Source organism: Saimiri boliviensis, chromosome X (assembly GCF_048565385.1).
Source record: "Saimiri boliviensis isolate mSaiBol1 chromosome X, mSaiBol1.pri, whole genome shotgun sequence".
Classification (NCBI taxonomy): domain Eukaryota; kingdom Metazoa; phylum Chordata; class Mammalia; order Primates; family Cebidae; genus Saimiri; species Saimiri boliviensis.
In genome coordinates, this window is record NC_133470.1 from 20,266,489 (window position 1) to 20,290,681 (window position 24,193).

General features: G+C 43.7%; 1 protein-coding gene and 1 long non-coding RNA gene across 4 annotated transcripts in view; one reads left to right on the forward strand and one right to left on the reverse strand.

The window, feature by feature from the left end:
• The window catches only part of LOC141582777 (uncharacterized), a 1,185,669-nt gene extending 1,181,594 nt beyond the window's left edge, over positions 1 to 4,075 (reverse strand). For all 3 annotated transcript variants that reach the window (XR_012515645.1, XR_012515646.1, XR_012515644.1), the window contains exon 1: positions 3,701 to 4,075. This is a non-coding gene — a long non-coding RNA (uncharacterized LOC141582777). The remainder of the gene's footprint in view (positions 1 to 3,700) is intronic.
• Positions 4,076 to 5,123: 1,048 nt separating this feature from the next.
• PTCHD1 (patched domain containing 1) overlaps positions 5,124 to 24,193 on the forward strand; it is a 58,719-nt gene continuing 39,649 nt past the window's right edge. The window contains exon 1 of the mRNA XM_003924095.4: positions 5,124 to 5,691. Coding sequence (XP_003924144.2) covers positions 5,341 to 5,691 — 351 coding nt within the window. The 5' untranslated portion in view covers positions 5,124 to 5,340. The remainder of the gene's footprint in view (positions 5,692 to 24,193) is intronic.

Below are 24,193 nucleotides of genomic sequence, written 5' to 3' on the forward strand. Positions count from 1 at the left end.
AGGCATTTGTTGGGAGCTGTCTACTTAACATGTAGTGGCAGATATTTGATCCTAAGAAAATAGAGATACAGCCAAAGATTTCTGTACAGGATGTTCATCTCAGTGTTATTTCTAGTAGTAAAATTTTTAAAACTAAGTGGCCAACAACATGGCATAATGTACATTAAGGTTCAGATGTATGATGGAATTCTACGCAGCCATAAAATCTTTTATAGCAATAATAATTGAAATGAGAAAATGTTCATTGGATATGTTTAATGAGAAAAAAATAGCTATCAATCAGAATGTTTACTATGATCTTAAATTATAGAAAAGAAAGTAAATAAACATTATATATACATTGTCAGTGCCCTCTTGCCAAGGACCACCAAGACCACACCAAATAGTTGACCAAACTGGGTTTCCTTCTTGTTGCAGCAAGGAACATACACCATGGAGAACTAAGAGGTGTCTTAAGAAGAAGACGTTAGAAAGGACTTCTAGGATTCAGACTTGTGTTAAGTAATTTGGGGGAAGGTTGAAGTCAGTGGGGCTTGCACAGGATCGGGTACCATTAGGAAGCAGGGGTAGTTTTACGTCTGAGTGTCTTAATCTTTTTTCTAGAGGGAGAAAAGATTAGAATGACACTAAAACTGTAATATTTTCTTATTTATTTATTTATTTAGAGACAGAATTTCACTCTTGTTGGCCAGGATGGAGTGCAGTGGCATGATCTCAGCTCACTGCAACTTCCGCCTTCCAGTTTCAAGTGATTCTCCTGCCTCAGCCTTCCAAGAAGCTGGGATTACAGGCACCTACCACCACACCCAGCTAATTTTTGTATTTTTAGTAGAGACAGACTTTCACTATGTTGGCCAGGCTGGTCTCAAACTCCTGACCTCATAGACCCACCCACTTTGGCCTCCCAAAGTGCTGGGATTACAGGCATGAGCCACCATGTCCGGCTGTAATTTGTTTTTAAAAGGCCACAACTGGTCCCATATCTACTAAAGATACAAAATTAGCTGGATGTAGTGGCAGGCACCTGTAATCCCAGCTACTCGAGGGTGGGGCTGAGGAAGAAGAATGGCTTGAACCCAGGAGGTGGAGGGTGCAGTGAGCCCAGATCACGACACTGCACTCCAACCTGGGTAACAGAGCAAGACTCCGTCTCAAAAAAAAAAAAAAAAAAAAAACAAAAAACAAAAAAAAAAAAACCCACAACTGTCACTCATATTAGCCAGGATCACATGCTTAGCCGTTTTTTGTGGTTTGGACAAGGTTCACGTTTTATTTGTTTTCAGATATGATTATGGAGTGGTCCTAATTTTGTCTTAATCCGTCACAGTTACAGAATACTCTTACCTGACATTAGTGTTTCAGGAAATGGTTTACATTCAGTGAGAGAACACCAAACATAGTTGTGAGTGCCAGGCTAGCTCCTGAATGCCAGGAACTGATTTTCTTTTCACACATGTGTGTAGAATAGAATTATGACAAATATCATTTATTATATGTCAGTGATATCTCAGGCTGTAGGCACTGCTTTAAGTGCTTTACATCTTCTAATCTATTTAATCCTCACAGCAGTTCTATAGGGTTGGTATTGTTATTCTTATTTTCCAGAGGAGAAAAACTGTGCCATAAAGAAGTAAAGATACCCATTGTATTTTAGCTAGTAAATAGTTGAGCAAGGATTCAACTCAGTGGCTCCAGAACCAAAAGCCTCAACTTCTATATTATATTGCCTATGTGTACAATCAATTATCAACAAAGGTTGAAAGGTAGTGGGAGTACACCAATACCGGTGTTTTGGTTTACTTCTTTTTCTTGTTATTCCTTTCCAAATTGTCTAAAATTAATATGTATTCAATTTAAACCGAAAAAGTAATAACTTATTAACGTTCTGGTGAAAGCTCTGATCACAAAGTCATTGGTCCCAATGCAAACCCAAGTCGTTGGTGGAGGCAGTGCTCCCAGAACGTCTACAAAAAGAGAAGAAAAATCGGGAGGGGTCAACACCCTTCCTGCCCTTTTCTGTGTGGTCTCTTTCTCTCTCTCTTTCTCTCTCTCCTCACTCTCACTCTCTCTGTTGCTCCAATTCAATTTAGACAACACTAACTGGATTGCCTGCAGTAAAAGGTGGCCCAAGGTCCACACTCACTTGGTTCTGTTTCCAAATTGAAACATACAGTGTGGAAGCGCCCCTAAAGATACGTAAGGACAGTTAGGAATAGAGTAGGGAGGACTAGAAACAAGTGCCTTGGCCCCAAAGGAAAGGCCTTTTCTGTGTGGGAGGACAACACTCTCGCCCTGGCCAGCTGAGCAATGCAGTTTCTCCTGCTCTAAGATGCAGCCCAGGCACTGAGGGAGGGCACTCCGTTCTTCAGTCCTTGTGAGGGCTGACATTAAAAGGCTGGAAATTCTAGGGAAGAGGGCGAACCGAGGTTGGGAGGGAGCCATTTGGAGGGTCAAAGACTTCAGAATGAAAAGAGCTTCTTCGTCAAAATGTTAAAGGCGTCCAAGGAGACCTGTCAGCTGGTTTACCTTCTGTTACTTTTGTCCCGGTGCTGGCATCAGGGCATCTAAAACAGCTCTGTTCATTCCCTGTGCAGAGACCGATTTTAGGCCTCCTGAGAAGTGCCCACCCACTAGCTGCTGCTGGCTCCCTTGCAAAGAGCTGGGTTCGCAGTATTTCCCACCGCCACCCCTCCTCCCCGCCCGCCCTTCCATCTTTCCGTCTGCCCGGGCTGAGAGCCACGCGGGGCATCCACCCTGTCATTTAGCACCTCGGCTACGCAATGGTGGGTGGTTTCCCAAAGCGTGTGCCCTCGCAGCCACTCACGCTTGCCTCGCAGCTTGCAGGGGCACAAGTCAATGAGGTTTTTCCCTCCGCGATCACCGTGAATCAGCAAAGCGCTGCAGAACAGCGGCATCTCCGCGAGCAGAAATTAAGATGCTGGGGGAATGGCACAAGTGCAGTGTGGCATGGGGAATTTCTAGCCCCTTCCTATGTGTCCCTCCCAGGGATGGCAATACTGGGGGTGGGGAGCCCGCTGGAAGTTGCTGGACTTAGGCGTCCTGGGGAGCCTTTGGCAACAGAGCAGTGTGGGGAATAAGGAGGAAGAGCACAGAAAGTGGATGAGAAATGGGTGGAAGGACCTAGGGAACACAAGCAGGTCAGGGCAGGTGTGTCCCCTGGGCGGGCAGTGCAGCAGGTGCAGGTGTTGCTGAGGAAAGGTAGGAAGGAGGGTCTGGTATGGGGGAAGGGAGGAGATCATCAAATACGGAGGATTTCCCAAAACGCGACTTCCTGTTTCCAACGTGCAAGTTCCCAAGTTCAGTTTGAGAAGTGAAGGGCCGCTAGGTGTAGGGGAGTCTGGAATGGGAACGTTAGGGAAATGCCTCCCAGAGGCACCTTCTCCTACCCATTCTCCTCTTTCTTGCCGCACCACTCCCCTTCCTCCTCCGTCCCTATTCCATCTGCCTTCAGCTTTGATTAATATGCATGTCTAGCTCCTTAGTGCGGGACACCGCCTCCCATTCGACCCCTAGCACTGGGAGGCTCAGCGGGAGGCTGATCCCTCGCAGTGCCCTGGACCCCACCCCCCTGGCCTGAGGGAGCCCCTCAGTTACCCAGACTCCGAGATCCCGCTCGGTCTGCGTTGCTGTGGACAGACCCAGGAGCTTGGAGCGCAAAACGAAACGCGCTAAATTGTACCTGTGCGTGGCCGTTCCCGCCGCCGCCGCAGGTCTTTCCCCCAGCCGAAGCCGGCGCCCGCCTTCTCGGGGAATTCTCCAGAGAGGGAGTGCGAGGGGAACCACGGTGACTGCCTGCTAGCTCACGGCTGGCGAACACATGCACACGCCCAACTTTGCCAAGCCATCGGCGCCCCCCGGGCTCCCCCGCGCCCCCTGCGGCTCAACATACTCCGAGACCTGTATCTCTCCTGGTCTGAGATAAGGTTCCCTCCACTCTCACACCTTCGCGGGTGGGGGAGGAGAGGGCGGAGTGAGGCAGAGAAGGAGGTTAATGCTACTGACTCCCTGGCCAGCCTTTCTCAAACACTCTATGCCCGCAGTGGCGCCCGCGCCAGCCACGCCGCACCAGGTCCCCCAGACCAGCCACGCCGCACCAGGTCCCCCAGACCTTCTGGTGACGACAGAGAGAGGAGGAGGAGGAGAAGGCAGTGCGAAGAGCCGGGAGCCCGGGAGCCCAGGAGCCCAGGAGCCCCGGAGCCCCGGAGCCCGGGAGCCCTGGCGACAGACAGTTCTATCGACTGACCAGCATTATCAGCACTTTTATTACTAACGGACTGGGTGGGGAGGTTGGGGGGTGTGCAACAGAGCTGGCCAGCCCCAGTCCACTCTGGAGTGACCCTAAACGAGTGCCAGAAAGATTCTCCAAGGATACCTTTTGAGTGGACGTGCTCCAGACACACAGCCGGACCCCTTGGTCCCACCGAAGCTACGGTGTTGGGGATATTTTAAACGGCTCTTATTTGGGAGGAGGCGTGATTTCCACCTTCGAGCGTCTTCGCTCCCCACCCCCTCTCGGCACCAGCTAGTGCGCGCCACCACCTGAGCCTGGCGAGAGCTGGGACGCACGCAGTCTTCAGCCTGCTCCTTTTCGCCTCTGGGGAGACTCGGCTCTGAGCGGGTCCGCGCGACACCCATCCCCTCCCCCCTCCGGAGAACTCTTTACTTTTTGTTTGGAAAATCGGGGCCATTTCTTTATTTATCTCTGGGTCTTCCCGGAGGAGGGCAGAGAAGGGGAGAGCGAGCTCCGCGGGCCGGGCCGGACTGGACCGGGCCGGGGGAGGGGAGCGCACAGGGGAGAGGATTGGGTGTAGCCTGGAATTCTCTGTCCTCGTGTTCCTAGGCTGGCGCGCAGTCTCCTGGCGCTAGCGCCGTCGCCGCTCCCCGCGCCACCCCATCGTTGGCCTTGGGGGTCGGGTGAGTGGGGTCACGACACCCCGCGGGGGCTGCCCCGGGCTCCGCCCGCGCTGAGTGGGGACGCGGCCGGGAGACGTGGAGCCCCCCGGGCGGGGAGGCGGCGGGGGGTGGGGAGGGCGCACGCGATAGGGCGGAGTGGGGGCGGCGCAGAGGCCGCCAAGCTGGGGGGCTCTTCGGGAGGGCGCGGCCGCGGGCAGGAGGGCGTGTCTCCAGCCCGAGGGGACCCTCCCGAGGCGCGGCGCGGGACTCCCCGATGGTGTTGCCGAGGCTCCGGGAGAGCTCAGGGTCTCGCCTTCGCCGTCGCCGTCGCCGCCGCCGCGGGCGCCGCCGCCGCCGCCGCCGCCGCCGCCCGAACCCGCGCCGAGCGTGCGCCTCGCCCTCCTCCCGCGCCCGCTCTGCTCTAGGATGCTGCGGCAGGTTCTGCACAGGGGCTTGAGGACGTGTTTCTCCCGGCTTGGCCACTTCATTGCCAGTCACCCTGTCTTCTTCGCCTCGGCGCCGGTGCTCATCTCCATCCTGCTCGGCGCCAGCTTCAGCCGCTACCAGGTCGAGGAGAGCGTGGAGCACCTGCTGGCGCCCCAGCACAGCCTGGCCAAGATCGAGCGCAACCTCGTTAACAGCCTCTTCCCAGTCAACCGCTCCAAGCACCGTCTCTACTCGGACCTGCAGACCCCCGGGCGCTACGGCCGGGTCATCGTCACCTCCTTCCAAAAAGCCAACATGCTGGACCAGCACCACACCGACCTGATCTTAAAGGTGAGAGGGGGGCGGGTGCGGGCAGACTCCGCCAGCGCCCCGGCGGCAGTCGGGCTGGCTCTGCGCTGGGGTCCCGGCTGAGAGCGCCACCTCTCCTAGCCCAGGCGGCTGCCGCAGGGGCTCTCCTGCACCGCGCGCCTCAGGGCGGCCGCCTGGAGCCTCCCAGCCTCCTCGGCAGGGAGCGTCGGGGTCCGGGTCCAGCCCTGCCCGCGTCGCCTCTGCCGCCACCCGCAGCTGCTGCAACAGTTGGGGCGGCGACGGCGGCCACGGTGCTGTGGTCGGTGCGCTTGTTTTGGTCGCAGTGGGTTTGGGGGCAGGGAGGCTTTGGGGTAACTGGGCCAGGAAGGAGCAGAAGAGAAGACATTCTGTAAAGTCCTACTACTTGAGAACAAAATACTATGCTTGGAGGGGATTCCGAGATACCCCTCTCTGTCCTCAATTTTGTTTCTCCCTTTTTCTGCACCGCCTGCCCCCCGAGTGTTTGAGGAAAGGTTGTTGGTGGGAGAGGTTGGGAAAGGGCAAAAGAATGTGAGGCGGGATGGTGAGGAAAATGCCTCCTACCCGCCCAGAAAGAAATGTGATTTCTGGCTAGGACAGGGGGCTGCCCTGCTGCTGTCTTTTCCGGAGCGAGGTAGCCATCTCTGTCTTCTAGGGTACGAAATTATGTTTGTAATTTGCAGTTACTTCGTCTTTCACAGTAGCTCCTCAAGAAATGCCAAAACTTTGGGAAAAGAGGGAGGCGATCAATCCACTTTTATTTGGGTGCATCTGAGCATGGGATTGAGGGGCAAAGCCAGAAGGGTGAGAATGGAAGTCGGGCTGTGTGGCCCTCGAGAAGAGCACGGGAAACGGAGCAGCTGGTTAGAGGGTGACACTCGCAGAAACCGGTTTTGCCATCAGCTTGAGGTGGGAATTTGGCGTGGAAAGTGAGGTTAATGGTGGTAACTTTCAGGAAGTTCCTAAGAAAAGCAGAGGAGTGAGGACTACAGATGGAAAAGTAGAGACCTCAGGAGAGAAAAGTAAAAATTGGTGAGAGTGTTCCATCTGAATCCCTGATGGGGATTGTGGGGCTTGTTTACTTAAGGTTCTCCTTTGGGGAGAGCAGACAAGAACCAGTCCCAGCTGGGACTCTGGTGCAGAGGGATGGAAGGAAGGTGATGGCTTTGTGTGAGTCTCTAGTCCAGATCTGGTACTAGAGGCCAGTTAGATTTCTAGTCTACTTATCCCAAGGGGAGTCTGCCGGGAAACCTGGGGAACTCTTGCCTCTTCTTTTCCTCTACAGGTAACAGTTTATCCCTAGAGACAAGCCAATTTTCATCTATTATTTCCCTCCCTCTGTTTGTTGACATGTTATCAATCAGCAATTAGTAATGAGGGGAAGCTGACTAGGGGCTCAGTGGAATTAGAATCTTCCCACACTCAGTGGCTCACAGATCACACATTTACTCATCATAAAGCCTTAATAACATTAATCCTGAGATGTTTGTTTTTCTCATGATTAGACTTCCAGCATCATCAGGTTTTTTTCTTCAATACTTTAGTGACTATATTGTGACACACAGATAAATACTGCTCCAAAAGCTTTCCCAAGAAAACATGTAGTAGATTCATCATGGGCGTAAGGAAACTATAATTTAACCAGTCTGACAGTTGGAAATGCCCCATGTTTTGATTGATGATCTACTAAATGATATTTCTCTTTCTGTGTTTTTTTTTTCCAAGGTGATGTTTCCATTGGCTTATTTCCCCCCTCACAAACTGTGACAGGCAGTTACCATTTACATTCATTCTCAAGGTTAATGAGACATCAACAAGCACATCAGATCTCTTTCAACTGGATTATTTCTTCCCTATTTGATTTTGATCAGTTCAGGACAGAAAGCAGTATAATAAGAGAAGGCTGAAACTGGAGAGAGGGAGGCTTGTCTTTGCCTCCATGTCTAAAGGGCAACTTTAAAGGACAATGGTCAAGTCAGTGGATTGTTTTAAGAAGTGGGAGGGTTTTTCATCTTCTAGGTGTCTGAATAAAATCCAAACCAAGCCTAATAGTGGTCCGAACTCATTTCTAGCTGATGACACTCTGGTTAAATGAGTGAATACCGCTTATAAAAACCCAGACTTATGAAACCAAGGGAAATGTCTTCAATTTTAAATTATATATTTAATGTTTTCTTTCTGCATCCAGCCCTTATTTTTGGTAGGTTTGGAGCCAGGGGACAGGAAAATGGACCTTCAGTAGTCACGGTAATGTAAAGTGTGGGAGTGAGCACTTATTTTTTTAATTTTGTTTTTCCATTTAGAGACATGATGACTTGTCCTTTACAAAAGGTGTCAGGAGTGAAAGAATCACTGCTGTTGTCGTTACTAGTGTTATTCTGGTACCTCGTTACTGGTATCAAGGATAGCATTGACAGTGAACACTGTACACACCGCTGAACAGTACCTGCCTGTTTAATGGCATCGTATTTGAAATGAAGTGAAGTGGACAAAGCATAAGAAGGGTCTAAGGCTTTTTCAGACCCCGGTACAAAACACAGGAAGTGACTTGTAGGGCTGTGTAGGGTGTTGCTTCAAGCATGAAGATTAGACCCATTCTCTCCTCTTAATGTTTTGGGATTGTACCTGTTCAGTGAAGGCGGAGATCCTTCTTGGGATATTGGTCCTGCTATTTGCTGACCAAAAAAAATAGACTGGGAGGGAGTGATGACAGAAAACGAAATGCCCGGTTGATGTTTTTAAATGTAATTGAGAGTATTACAGAAAAATATCTGTATTTGAAAATCCAGCTGATCTGGTTTGGAGGAGCTTTCTCGAATTTGCGCAAGTGATGTGATTATCGTACTCTGACACTGTAGCGTAAAAGTTGACCCCACACCTAGAGGCAAGACTCTTCCCAGCATTGTTTACCCGAAAGGCTACAGGGCAAAGATGTAATATTAGGCAGAAGTGGGTAGGACCTGGTGGTGCTGATAAGAGCACAAGCATTATTAATTTCTGAACCTCTTTAAATAAATGCTGTTCTTCAAACATCTTCCTTTTCCTAGAAAATTAAATCTAGCTGATTAGATCTTTTAACAGAAAATCCATGATGTTCATCTCAAAGCAAATTTCAAAATAGGGCCCCACTAGCTTTTATAGATACGTTTCTTTGCGATCACCTAAAATGAAGTGTAAGTAGGTCCCTTTGATAATTGATCCAGGCTGTTAACAAAACAATACTCGATATTCCAGAATCATCCATGTAAAGTGAAGAATCAGTACAGCCCAGTACTTACGATAGTGACATCATCTTTATAGGACTTTATAGGTTATAAACATACAGTATGTTTAAATACAGTAAACTAGGAAAAATGCTATATCCCCATTTTACATATGAGAAAACTACTCGTTAGAAGTTAACTGACTTGACCATGGAAAAAAGACAAGGCTAGAACCAGAACCAGACTGGATCCACGGTTTTGGACACCAAGCCTAGTGTTCTTTTCACTATAGTTTACTTTATATGAAACACTACTTGAATGATTTAAAATGTAAATTTTTGTTATCCAAATGAAGTACAGTTGACCAAAGTTTTATATCCCACCCCATACAGTTGTTTGAATAATGGTAATTGGATCATAAGGATATTTCCTTGATTGATTCTGTCTGGTGTTAATTAAAATCCACATACAGAAACTCCAAATGCCCAAAGTAAAGCATAACATATATGTAATTAATAATGTACAAGGATAGGAAAATATCTTATTAGAAAAAATCTCTGGATGATTGAATGTAGCAGCTTCCTGATTGAGTGCTGCTCATTGGTAGGGTTCAGGTGGATTGAACTTTAGTGCCTTACACAGTCCCCAGCACATAGTAGCTACTCAGTAAATACTTGTTGAATAGACCCTCCCTAGTTTACTCAGACATCTATGTGATGAGTTAAGGAAAATTCCATAAAAACGAATTTGAAATGCATTCGTATAGTGAGATTTTTATTTTTCCAACTTTGCAGACAGTTTCTAGAATTCTTTGTTTGCAAGATATCATTCTTCCCTCCTTGATAACCTCTGTAGTCACATCAAAGCATATTTCAGTTTTAAAATTGAGTAGGGGCCTTTGCTTTGTACAAAGTCCTCATCTTCAGAGGAAACTCATAGGATGCTTTATTCCAAACCACAGGAAGGACGCATCCTCACTTAGCAAACATTCTTCCATTTACTAGATCTCATTTCGTTCAAATATCAAGTTTCTGTTTTACTTAAACCTTTTATGTTTAAATACATTAAACAGAATTAAGTTGCAAACAAGATTAATAAAATCTAACTTGAAGTTACTTACTTCACGTTTTCTAAGAAGGGCAGCATAACTGCTAGCTCAGGGTCACAAAGCCTGAGCAGCTGGTTCAAGATGACAGCTTTTCCATATACTGTCTCAGTGCTTTTAATCATTATGGGAATCCCCATCATTTCTTTCCCTATGGTCTAAGGATCAACAACTTTCAGCCTATTTTTGAACTTAGATTGAGTTTTTACAGTTTTAAAGGATTATAAACACAACAAAATAAAAACCAAGAAGACCATATAGCAGAAACTGTTGATAGCTCACAAAGCCTGAAAGATTTGTTATCCTTTATGTTAAAAGTTCCTATGTTGTATCCTAAAACTTCATTACTAAAGCACTTTCAAGAATTTAATACTGTTAACTATATACTGTTAACTATTGCCTGTAAGGCAATAGTTCCCAACTGGGGCTGACCCAGGGGACATTTGGCAATGTCTAGAGACATTTTTGGATGTCACAACTTGGAGAAGAGGCATGTGCTACTGGCATCTAGTGGGTAGAGGCCAGGTTTGCTGCTAAACATCCTGTGATGTGCGTGCAGCATGGCCTCCACAACAAAAAATTGTCTATCCCCAAATGTTAATAGTGCCAAAGTAGAGGAACTCTCTGCCTTGCACATTTGTTTTTTAAAGATTCTTTTTGGCTATATTGATTATGTAAAATGAAAAGATACCAAGGAGAAGTTCATAGAACTCTGGGGACAAATATTATGACCTCTGAGGTGATGCTCTCTTGGGCAATTGAGCAGAGAACAGATTTTCCAGTATAATCTTCCTCAAAATGCAGTTATCTTGCTCTCTTCAGTAGCTCTGTCTCTTCAGGTCTAAATCTCACCTGCTGTAGAGGAGCCCAAGAAACCAAATGCAGTATATCTGCTTGAATGACAAAGTAGCTAAACTGACACTGGCCTTTGAGACTTGTCAATTACTAGAGTGCCCATTATTGGCATGCCTTAAGCATCAATCGGTAGCAGTTGCCCACTGAGGCCGGGCTTCTTCTGACAGTGTGTAAGACCCCACTGTTTGCAGCGACCTGAGAAGGAGGCAGGAGGCAGTGCTTTGTTGCCTATTCCAGCCTCTCTGCTTTTTCAATTATGGAATGACAATAGAAGAGCTTGCATCTAAGAAACACTGAATCAAAGAACCTTGGGTTTAGAAGGCACGTTAAAGGTCATCTCCACAGAGGCTGATGCTAGAATCTTCTCTTAGCATCTCCGGGTGCTTTGTCTAGTGACAGATGCCATGAAGCCTTGGGCAGTCCAGTCCCTTCTGGTGAGTTATCCAAGTGGCAGATACTCTTAGAAAGGACTGAGCCTGGATCTGAAAGGCAGCATTTGTGCATTTGCTGGGTCAGTCAGTTGACTTTTACACTTTAAGTTTGCCCTAGGGGAAAATTAAGGAGAGACTGAGATCGGTTTTCATTCTCCTCTCATTTCATAGGTAGTGTATCCAAATAATCTAAGCACAATCTCATCCTAGGATTGTCTGACTTTTAAGTATGTTTCATTTGTGTGATTAGTATGTCAAATGCCCACTTGTCTCATTTAGATTTGGGGAGCAATCTTTTAATTCTCCATTCAGGTACACATTTGAGACAAACTTTGGTTAAACTGAAATTTAAATAAAAACCCATAGTGGGAGAGGAAGCCCACCTCTGTAATGACTCATAGCATCTTGAAAGATGCCATATCAGAGTTAGGGAAGGATGATTATTTTTTAAATGGCCACAAAAACTGAACCTCTTAGGATTCACTAGACCTATAATAAACCTCACAGAACTCTCAAGCATTGAACTGGTGACTCCTTAGAAGTATGAGAAGGATAAGTAAGCTAACAGAAGTGATTTGTTTTCTGAGTGGTTGCAGTCCCTTGGCACAAGAGCTAGGGAAATGTGAGATGCTGGTGAGCTGATCAATTCTGACTTTGTGGGATGTGCCATCTGGTACCCGATTTGGGGGCTCAGTGTGAGCCCCAAGTGATACTTGAGATAGGCTTAAAGCAGACCTTTGAAGTCACCTGCTTCATAGCACATCACAGCAAGCAGGCTTGTCTGCAGCACTGCCTGTGTCTCCACCACATACCCAGAAGGCCACAGAACTCCTGAGGAATCCTGCCAGACTGATTTAATGACCAGCAGGGGAGGTGAGTAATCTCTAACCTTTAAAAGACAAGAAAAGAAAAAAAGAGGAAATCAACACCAGTTGTTATTTCTTATGGGAAGCCCTGAATAATTTGTTATGCTTGGAACTTCTGAATTCATATTTTGAACAAAAGGAGGCAGTGAAGAAACAGAAAAAGCTATTTTTAATCTTCTCGCTCTCTAAGAAATCCTCTTGAGAATATTGTTTCTGCTATTTTGAAAGATCCCCATTGTTAGGCCTTCCATTTTAACTTTAATTCATAGGCTTCAAGTACAGTTAAGATGATTTATTTAAAGTGTAGTCGGTTATCTTGGGAGGTGATATCAGAAAAGGCTGATAGGGGAGTGGGGAAGTAAAACAGTAAGTAGCAGGAAGCCAATCAAGAGAATATTATTAAGCTATTGTGGGCAACTGGGGCTCAGTCTCACTGGGGAACTCTGGGAGACACTGTAGAATATGTGTTGGAGAAATCTCAATTGTGGGTAGAGAAGCTGAATATTTTTTCCCCAACTCTAGCCATCATTGGTTGATTGAGTTGCATTTAGGAGCATTAAATTTCTGGCATTTTCATATGTAGTATTTCTCCCTATAATTTTTTTAAAAGAATTGGGCACAGAGCTATTGGTGTTTGTAGCAAGCAACCTTAGCATGGAGAGGCGAGTATGAGCTGAGGCTATATGGGTAGGACCCTGAGAGCATCTGCCCTAAGGGTCTCATATTCCTCTGGAGTTACACTGCTAGAGATTTAGGGCCTAGGTTTCTAGGGAATGGATATTTATTCCTTTACTCAACAAGATGGCTATGACCCTGTCTCCATGAAGCTTGCAGATAAGAATGATCCAGCATAGCTATTTAGTTATTCTTCGGTTTGACAAGTGCCAGTGGATGCTGGTAAAGATGATTCCAAACAGGGCCTAGACACCAACAGAATGTGTGGTTTTAGATACCAAACCGCCACATTTGAGAGGCATATATTCAGCCATTCTAACCTTTATGAATACAGAAGTCTACAGGCCCCCATCTTCACACATGTACTTTCATTGTTCTCCCTAGAAGTGCCCCCCACCACTCTTTAAGGACCAGTTCACATGCCTCCTACTTGATGAGGCTTTCTCAGATTCATGGCTTATTCTCTCCCTTAAATCTATTGGGCTTTCATTCTTACCTACATTCTTTAATGCATAGATGTAGACTCTTACATAATTTGCTGTATTGTCATGTGATAATTTCTCTTAAGCAAGATAATGAACTCTTCAGGGACCGGAACAATTTCTGACACTGCAAAATCCCTCCAAGAGCTTAGCATCATGTGGAGTGTACAGCAGGTGCTTAATAAATTGTTACTGGTTGATGGTTTGTAAGATGGAAAATGTGCTCTCCCTCCCTGTTGACTTATTTTGGTCAAATATAAATTTGCCTGGTAGCATGACCATGTAATTTCTTTTGCTCTACATTCATTTTTCATCCTTGACAAATCTTGGTTGCAAACTTGTTGATAAGCAATAAGCATCCATTCTGTTTCCAGATCTGCTGCCATTTATGTAAGGAGAAATTCTTAGAAAACCAAGTATCTGACAACCTTCTCTGGTCCAAGTACAGTTTGGGAAGGTATAAACTTGACCTCAGTCCCCATTCAGCAGTCCATTTCCATATGGGAAGGTGGAGTCCTCTGCGGTTCCCAGTGAGCACCCTGGAAATCAAGTCCCTACACTACACATTCCCTTATTTACTTGAAGAAAGTCTCAAAACATTTGCCACACCCATACTCAAATGTAAATAGGAAACACACTTTAAAAAAAAAATCAAGGACAAGTGGTTTTCCTGGCCATAGCACCAGTGTTCAAGAGATCACCTTTCTGATGTTGCTCAGTCCCACTCTTCTTAAAAGTTGACCCAGAGTAACAGAAAGTATCGTTCTAAAAGGCAAACTTTAAAAAAAAATGATACTGTACAAAATCAGCATATTTCTGTGAGTTTAATGAAAACACTGCAACTGCTAATTTTTCGGCATTGAAGATAGAGATTCCTTTGCCCATTCTTCCATGAGGTTCTCCTGCTGTCACTAATACCATGGCTTTGTCAATTCTTTCTAATTGTCTCAAGAAAAACAAAATGCATCTCTGCTATAAAGCCATCATTATAAATGCTCAAAAACATTTTGTAGTATTTGTGTGAGGTTTGAGTTTTTGGATTTTGTTTTTGTTCTTGTGGTATAGGCAAGTAGTCATAATGAGTAAAGTTTGTTTGACTGCTCTCAGACTTTTTAACATGCACACACATCACCTAGGCATCTCGCTAAAATACAGACTGATTCAGAGGGTTTGCAGGTCTGCATTTCTAACAAGATCTCAGATGATGCTGATGCTACAGACCAGCAGAACACACTTTTAGTAGCAAGGCTCAAATTTAACTGTTGTGAACAGAAAACTGGATTTAGAATCAGGAAAGCCAACAAGCTCAAGTCCCAGTTCTCCTAATTATGTCTCTTTGGGCAAATCATCTAACCTCCCTGAGAAACAGGTCCCTTATTTGCACTGGGTGTAATAGCATCTCCTTCACCCACTTAAGGTAAAGATAGAATGAGATAAAGCATGTGAAAGCACTATGTAACCATAGCCTTCTGTAAGGTGTGTTATCATTATTACTATTTACTTTGAAAATGACTGCTATTTCCTCATATGTGCCAGCTCTTTCAAAGCCATTATTGCCAGTTGAGTAAATACACATGTAGCCATTTTTTTCTTTGATCCAACAGGCAATAATGGGTGCTTAATCTACATTCAATACTCATATTGCCAATTTGTTGGTCTTTAATGCCTCCATCTGAGTCATTACAGACAATTGGATTCATCCTGCTGCTGAGTATGCAGCTCTTCTTCCCGCAGAAAGTTCTTAGGCAGGCAGAGCTGTGGATGGGGATGGGTGTATTGCATTCCAGCACACCACCATGTTTTCTCTGGTCTCAGAACCTCCTCTTCATGCTTGATGAGGCTTTGCACACAAAAGAAGCCTTCACTTCCTGCCCAGGGAAGTGCCTTTTGAATTCTGTCGGGCATGGTGGCTCACACTTATAATCCCAGCACTTTGGGAGGCCGAGGCAGGTGGTTCAGGAGGTTAGGAGTTCAAGACCAGGCTGGGCGCGGTGGCTCACGCCTGTAATCCCAGCACTTTGGGAGGCCGAGGCGGGTGGATCACGAGGTCAAGAGATCGAGACCATCCTGGTCAACATGGTGAAACCCCGTCTCTACCAAAAATACAAAAAATTAGCTGGGCATGGTGGTGCGTGCCTGTAATCCCAGCTACTCAGGAGGCTGAGGCAGGAGAATTGCCTGAACCCGGGAGGCGGAGGTTGCGGTGAGCCGAGATCGCGCCATTGCACTCCAGCCTGGGTAACAAGAGCGAAACTCCGTCTCAAAAAAAAAAATAAAATAAAATAAAAAAGAAAGAAAGAAAAGAAAAGAAAAGAAAAAAAAGGAGTTCAAGACCAGCCTGGCCAAGATGGTGAAACCCCGTCTCTACTAAAAATACAAAAATTACCCAGGCATGGTGGTGAGTGCCTGTAATTCCAGCTACTCGGGAGGCGGAAGCAGAGAATTGCTTGAACCTGGGAGGTAGAGGCTGTAGTGAGCCAAGATCGTGCCACTGCACTCCAGCCTGGGCGGCAGAGCAAGACTCCGTTTCAAAAAAAAAAAAAAATAGTTCTGAGAGGCTGCAGGCTGTGGTTTCAGGGCTCTCTTCACCACATCTCACAGCACAGCATACCAAAGAGGGATTCTCCAGTAATTTAGGTAAGAACATTGATCATTCTCCTCTCTTACTGAATTTACAGGACTACAGTGTTTCCTTGGGAAATCTTGTCCACATAAGTAGATCTGCAAGCACTTCACAGGGAAGAGTGTCATTAGAATTGCCAGAGATCAGGAGCACCAGGCAAAGTGATAACTGTAAAGCCCTTTGAAACTGGAATGTTGCAAAATCTTGCTGACTGTGAATTTTGATCATTTAGTTCAGTGTGCTTCCCCACCTACCCCTTTACAAAATTTCTTTTTATAGGATCCTAAAATAAATCCATAATTATTCAGGCTCCACATCAAAGCCACCAAAGATTCCTCTGCCTATCTGATTCTCTATCCCTAATCTCTTCAAACAAAATTAACCTCTGTGTAAGTGAGGGTTAGCAGTACTTCTCAAACTTTGTGCTTCTAAATTCCCTGGGAATTTCAACATGCAGATTCTGATTCAGTAGGTCTGAGGCAGTAGCCCTGACATTCTGCACTTCTAACAAGCACCCAGGGGTGTTGATGCTACTAGTCTACAGACCACACTCTGAGTAGAGCAGTGGGTTAGTGGATCTAAGGAACCTTGCTGAACCTTTGGATATCCTGACTACTCAGTTCTATTTAATTGCCTCTGTAAGCTAAAGCAGTGACTCTCCAACTTGAGCGGACAGCCCTTGGAGAACTTGTTCAAAACAGATTTTGGTCTCTACCCCACAGAGTTTCTGAGTCTGTAGGTATGGGGTGGAGCCTGAGAATTTGCATTTCTTTTTTTGCTTTTTTTTTTTTTCTTGAGACAGAGTCTCGCTCTGTCACCCAGCCTGGAGTGCAGGTGGCATGATCTCAGCTCACTGCAACCTCCACCTCCCAGGTTCAAGCAATTCTCCTGCCTCAGCCTCCTGAGTAGCTGGGATTACAGGCACATGCCACATGCCACCGTGCCCGGCTAATTTTTTGGTAATTTTTAGTAGAGACAGGGTTTCACCATCTTAGCCAGATTTTGCATTTCTAACAGGTTCCCAAGGTGATGATGCTGTTCTTACTGGTCCAGGGACCACACTTTCAGAACCACTGCTATAAAGTATCCTAGAAATTAGCTACCAGGACTACTACCAAAAAGGCAGTCTCTCTCTCTGGAATCTGACCAACAAGATACATGTTCAGCACTTAATTCTGAGTGATGCTATAATAGCTATTCTACTAAGGGTATTACATAAATCTGAATATTTGAAGTTTGCACTGTAAAGCAAGCATGGTGAACAGAAGGCCATACTCCACTGCCTGTCTCCTGGTGTTGGAGTTCAGGAGAAAGGGGCTGAGTAGAGGAAAGGATACCCTGAGATGGAGGAAGAGAGATACACTCCCCCACCCCAATACACACACACACCATGGAAGTTGTTGCTACCATCTCCACATATGGGATTGCGAAAGCTTCCTTTCTTCCAAAGACTCCCCATACCGGGTCATCTGCCATTTGCCTTTTCAGGAACTTCCTTTAAAGCAAACCAGAAGGTACAGCAGGCACAAATAGGAGCTACATGCTGCATTTCTGAGACAGGACCCCAGTACTGTGGTTGTGTTAAAGAAAAAGTTACTCAAAACCGTTGTTAAAGAATGCTAAGGCAGAGTTTATCCACTCAGATAGTATAGGGACTACTTCAGTGGGGTTTTGCAGTAGGGAAGAGATCGACCCACTCTGAATACAATAGGAAGAGTGGGAATTTATAGTCAAGGAGCAGAATGGAGTGAGTGGATAGAAAATTATTAAGAGGAAATATCAGGGGGAAGGGAAAGATTCTGGCAAAACCAATCTGACAGGATTCTTGTTGAAAGCTGGCCAGGATGATCAGATATCATGTGAGAGATGGTCGGAGATGAAGAATTTGGAAAGATATCTAGAATGATCAGATATAAAGGGTGGGGGATTCTGGTTAAATGGATTGAGCAGAAGTCTTGCTAAAATTGGATGATGTAAAGGCAGAAAAGGAAATCTGAATGCCAAGGGTTCATTGAGAAGAAGGTTCACAGAGCCTGACCAGAGTCTGGTAAAGGAGAGTCATTGCCAGTTGTCAGAGGTGAGGTGTCCACAGGGAGAGCCCTGGCAGCTGGTGTTCAGTGTCAATTACTGTTCAATGCCAAGTGCTGTCAGAGGTGAGAGTTGCAACCAAAATTCAGTGGGTACCAGTTTTGGCAGACTAGGAAAAGCATTGCTTTAGACCCCAAAGTTTTATGTTTGAGGCTGTGAACTATTAATGTGTCCTTGATCAAGTCATTTAACCTCTCTGGGGGGGGGGGTCTCAATTTCTTCATCTATAAAAGGGAATCAGCAACATTGTCATCCAGTCTTCTCCATTAACAAATGCTTACTCACCAGGGGAATGGACTTGCCAAAGCACGATTCTGAAACTTTATTCTAGGTTCTTTTCCACTTCAGCCCCCTTCAGCCTTCCTGCGTTACCTAAGAGTTGGTGGAGGGAGAGTCAACAGGGGTCAGGGATTCAAAGAAATCAATTTGGAGCACTATAGCCAGGGAAAGGAAGAGAAGACAGGAAAAAACTATACCACCAGAGAAATACTTGTGAAGGTCACAGGTCTACTACAAGACTGAGATTTCACTGAAAGATTATATAGCAATTTCCCCTTACCACACTTTACTACCACATCAACAGAGTTCCAGTTTAATAATAGTGGATAACAGCTGAAAGAGTAAAAAGACACACACCCTCTCTGAGGAGAAGTATGTGGGGAAGTCCAACGTCAACAGAAGAAACAAAAACAAGGACAGTAAAGGAAATTAAAGCTTCTGGTACTTATAGCTACAACAAACATTAAATATATTATGACTCCTAGATTAACATAAATCTTCCCTGTAAAGGCCTCTTATCTTAGTTCCTATTAAGTGATAAAACATGTCTAGCCTTGAAGAAAAAATTATAAGGCATGCCAAAAGAAAAATAATATAGTCTGAAGAAACAAGGGAAACATCAAAACCAGACTCAGATATGGGAATTTAAATTCAATATCAGACATGGAATTTAAAGTAACTATGATGGCCAGGCAAGGTGGTTCATGCCTATAATCCTGGCACTTTGGGAAGCTAAGATAGAAAGATAGCTTGAGGCCAGGAGTTCATAACCAGCCTGGGCAACAGAGCAAGACCCTGTCTCTACAAAAAAAATTTTAAAATATTAACAGGGCATGGTGGTGCATGCCTGTAGTCCTAGCTTCTTGGGAAGCTGAGACAAGAGCGTCATTTGAGCCCAGGAGTTGAAGGCTGCAGTGAGCTTAGATCATGCCACTATACTCCAGCCTGGGTAATAGAGTGAGATCCTGTCTCAAAAATAAATAAGTAAATAAATAAACAATGATTAATATGTTAAGGGCTTTATTGGAAAACGTAGACATCAAAACCACATGGATAATATGAGCAGAGAAATGGAAACTCTCAGGATGAATCAAAAGGAAATGCTAGAGATAAACACTGTAACAGAAATGATAAAAGGCTTTGATGAACTCATCAGTAGACTTAACTGCCAAGGAAAGAATCAGTGAGCTTGCATATAGGGCAATAGAAACATCACAAACTGAAACACAAAGAGTTAAAAGAGAAAAAAAACGGAACATCTAAAAATTGTGAGACAATATTATCAAAATGTATGATATACACAATTGGAATTCCAGAAGGAGAAGAATGAAGCAGGAGACATATTTGAAGTAATAATGGCCAAAAACTTTCCAAAATTAAAGACACCAAACCACAGATCCAGGTAGCTCAAAGAATACCAAGACAGATGAGTACTCATAAAACCACACTTAGGTGTATCATAATCAAAGTACAGAAAACCAAAGACAAAGAGGAAATCTTGAAAGAAGGCACGGTTGGGGGAATACCTTATATAGAGAGGAACAAGGATAAGAATTACATTAGAGTTATCAGGGGAAAAATCTGAAAAAGAGGATGAAGAGAAATAGTTAAATGGTTGAAAGGAAAAAAAAAAACCCTAAAATTCAATAGCCAGTGAAATTACAGTTCAAAGTGAAGGAGATATAAAGACTTTCTCAGACAGAAACCAAGTGAATTCATTGACCTGTCCTGCAAGTGTTAAGTTGTTCAAGAAAAAGGAAAATTATATAGGTCAGAAACTCAGATCTGTATAAAGAAGAGTATTAGAGAAGGAATAAATGAAGCTAAACTATTTTTATTTGTCTTGCTCTTAGCTGATCTGAAACATAACTTTATTTAAATCCATAACAGTGACAGCATATTGGATGATCATAACATGGATAAATGAAATGAATGGCAGCCATGTCACAAGGCATGTGAGGGAGGAACTGGGAATACCCTGTTATAACTGCACCACAGCAGCATTGTTTAAAGGTGAACTTAAATTAGGTATAAATGTAGATTGTAAGTGCTGGGGCAACCACTAAAATTTTTTTAAAGAAGTAAAATTTATATACTAACAGAGGAGATAAAATGCTCAATTAAAACCAGAGAAGGCAGAAAAAGAGGAGATTAAAAAATAAGAACAAATGCAAAAAAAAAAAAAAAAAAAAAAAAAAAAAGAACAGTTATGACCATGGTAGATATTAACCTAATTATATCAAAATCTCTTTGAGTGTGAGTGGTATAAATGTACCAAGTAAAAGATGGTGACTGTCAGAGTGGATAATGAAAAAAACAAGACCTAACTCTGTAAGAAACCCACTCTAAATATAAAAAGTCATACAGTTAAAAGTAAAGAGATGGAGAAAGATATACCATGCTAACACTGCTAACCAAGAGAAAGCTAGAGTAGCTATGTTCATTTCACATGAAGCTAACATCAGAACAAGAAAAATTATCAGGAATAAAGAGGGGTTATTACCTAATTATAAAGGGATCAATTCTCCAAGAAGATACAACAATCCTAAATATGCATGTACCTAATAATGGAGCATCAAAATACATGAGGCAAGAACTTACAGAACTGAAAGGAGAAATAGACAAATCCACTATTTTAGTTGGAGACTTCAGCATTCCTCTGTCAGTAATTGATAAAACCAATAGGCAGAAAATAATTAAGGCTATAGATGACCAGGACAGAGTAAGGAACAACATAACTATTACTCTGGGAAGATTCATGATCCAACTCTAATAAGGGTATCTCTTACAGAAGTGTAGGGGTCAAACTGCAGAAGCGAGACACTAGAGATAGGGAAATGCCTTTTGTATACCCAGAGAGCTGTTGTAAGTCTGCAAGCAAGAGTCTTGGAATAGAATAGCTGCAGAAAGAGTTGATCAGACCACCATTTTTTAAAATGTGTTCTGGGAAGGCTCCCTTTAGTGCTGTTTAAAAAAAAAAAAAAAAGAGCTCTGTAGCCAAGTAACTTTGGCAAACAATAGATGTAGTGCCCTTATATCAGATCTTCACGCTGCATGCACGTTATCATATTCAAGGCTCTACAAAGTTCCTATGTAAAGAAACGTATTTAACTCTGTCCAGTGGCATTTCTCAAATCTGTTTGATATTAATATTTTTTACTTTTTTGGTGGCCCCTATCAACATCCCAAGAAACTAATGTGCTTCAGAACATACACTAAAAATACTAGCCCAAAGATTGGGAGATAGAATTAATAAGAGTTGAAGATCATTGGAGCTGGGAATAATCAAAGGGAAAAGGGTGACATTGGCTTAGAAGTTTCCCAGCTGAGTGAGTAGAAAGAGGATGATGCTGTGTTAACCATTACAGGAAACAGGTGGAAGAACAAATTTGGAGAAGAGGATTCAGCTGTTGCATACATGGCAGTTGAAATACTCCCATAGCATTTATTTGCAAATCTTCAGGAGGCAGACGGAAATTAAGATCTGGAGTTTGAAGAAGAGGTGAAGTGTTTATGTGAACTGGAGATTGGTCAGTGTAAAGGTGGCAAGTCAAACAATGGAGGTGGAATTCATTGCCTGAAAATATATTCTGCTATGACAAGATCAGAAGTGCCGAGGACAGTCTTGAGTAACATCAAATTTACAAATAGGCAAAGGTAAAGAAGTCAGATAGAAGGACACTGAGAAAGCTAGGTCAAGGAAAGAATTGAGTCATGTAATTCACTATGGCAGAAAGAAAGGGTTTCAGTCAAACTATAAATATTTACTGAGTACCTTTGTTTGCCGGGCATATAGTAGAGAATGCAGCAGTGAAGAAATCATGCTCATGCCTTAATGGATCCTACTGGATTCCCATGAAAATATGGATTCCATTTTCATGGGAATCCAATAGGCTCTGTCTACTTTTCCTATCCTGATTCAAATGGAATACCAGTATGACAACCCCTGTGATTTGACATGAATGGGAAACCAAGTGCTATCTTCAAAATATCAGGCCTTAAATCTGGAAGAGGAAGCCAACATCCTTTTGGAGCCATGAATATTGTCCAAATTCTATGTGTTGCTCAGATTTGCATTTTGGTGAAATCATTGGATAGTATGGCTCAGCAGACCCCTATAGGTAATGCTGCTGTATCCTCAGTTGACTCATTCACTCAGTTCACACAAAAGATGTTGAAAACTTACACAGTTTTGCTTCATCATTTGCTGTCTCTCAGGCCCAGATGACACCAAGCCCATATGAAATGTTCATTCTGGAGAATGTGGTTCTGAACTGGTATGAAAATTGTGCTAGTTCTGACTGGCACAGAACCCTCTCTTTTGGAAAACCAATTTGAATAAAATATTTTTTAACCGATTCTGAAATTTGTCATGTTTTGAAGATACCTGACTCCATTTAAAAGTATGAAGTCAAAGGATCATGAAACCTAGGTTTAAAAACTGCCTAGTGACTGAAGCTTAAGTAAAATCTTTATTAAAAATTAAAAACATTGAAAAATGAAAAAAAAATGCTTAACCATCTCAAGACATTTTTAAGTACTCTATTGACTTTTTATTATTGACTTAACTGTGTGCCTCTGTTCAGAGTTTAAGGAAATAAAGATTAAAAAGTAGCCATTGAATTTATCTTCTTGGAAGTCACTGTTGAGTTTTGGTTGAGTGCTAGAATAGAATCTAGACTGTAGTGGTTTGAGAAGTGAGTGGGAGGTGAGGAAATAAAGTTAGCAAGCACAAATCACTCTTTGAGGTATAGTGGGAGACATCAAATGTAAAGGGTTTATTAAAGAAGGGGAGATGTGGTAGAAAGTAGAAAGGATGTGGGGTTAATTAGGCCTTTTTTAAAATATGGGAGAGACATGAGCATATTTTTAAAGCCCACAGGAAAGAATTAGTAGAGTCCAAGGACATGGGAGAAGAAGGAATAAACTGTACTAGAAAGAAGAAAAAGAAAGACAAAACCAAGTGAATGCAATTGACCTTAAATAGAGGGAGAGCCATGGCCTTGATTTTCACAGGAGGGCAAGAAGGGAGTAGGTTTAGGTATTTGCATAGTGGCAGCAAGTTTGCAATTCCCATCTGGCTTGGATTTTCTCTGGAAGATAGAAAACAAGGTCAGCAGCTGGAAATGAGTCTTGTCGAGTGCTAAAGAAAAAACATTCTAATCTCTGTGGGTTTGGTGACCAATTGACAAGGGAATGAGAAGAGACTAGGTACTAATGTGGAAGCAATCTCTTGTATAGAATTTGAGTATGAAAGCAAAGGGACAGTCTCTCCTTCCCTTTTATCTCAAAATGAGCAAAAGTATAGAGAAGAAATTGAAGTGGAAGTAAGTTGAGAGAGTTCACATAGGATATATTTAAATTTCAGAAGACGAATATGGATTATAAAGAAAGAATTATTAACTCTAAGAATTATTTGGCATTTGAATAACTTGTCACAGGAGACTGGAATGACCTAGAATGGTTTAAATAGAGGTTGGGATGGGGTGACCTCCAAGGATCACACAGCCTTCAAATTTCATCACATATCTCAGTGGTTCTCAACCCTGGCTACATATTTGAATCACCATAGTAACTCAAATATACCATACCCAGGCCTAAAACCCATAGATTCTCACTTCATTGGTCTAAAAACAGTGGCCTATTCCAAATGTAGTCCACAGACTGGCAGCATCAGCAGCACTGGCAATCGCCTGGGACCCTGTTAGAACTGCACACTCTCAGGCTTCACCCAAACCTACTAAATCAGAATCTGCATTTTAACAAGATCCTTAGTTTATTTCTATTCATCTTAAAGTCTGAGAAGTGCTGGACTAAAGCATGGTCTAAAGTGGGGCCCAAACTCGGGTACTTATTTGAAGCTCCCCTAGGAAATTCTAACATGCAGTTAGAGTTAGG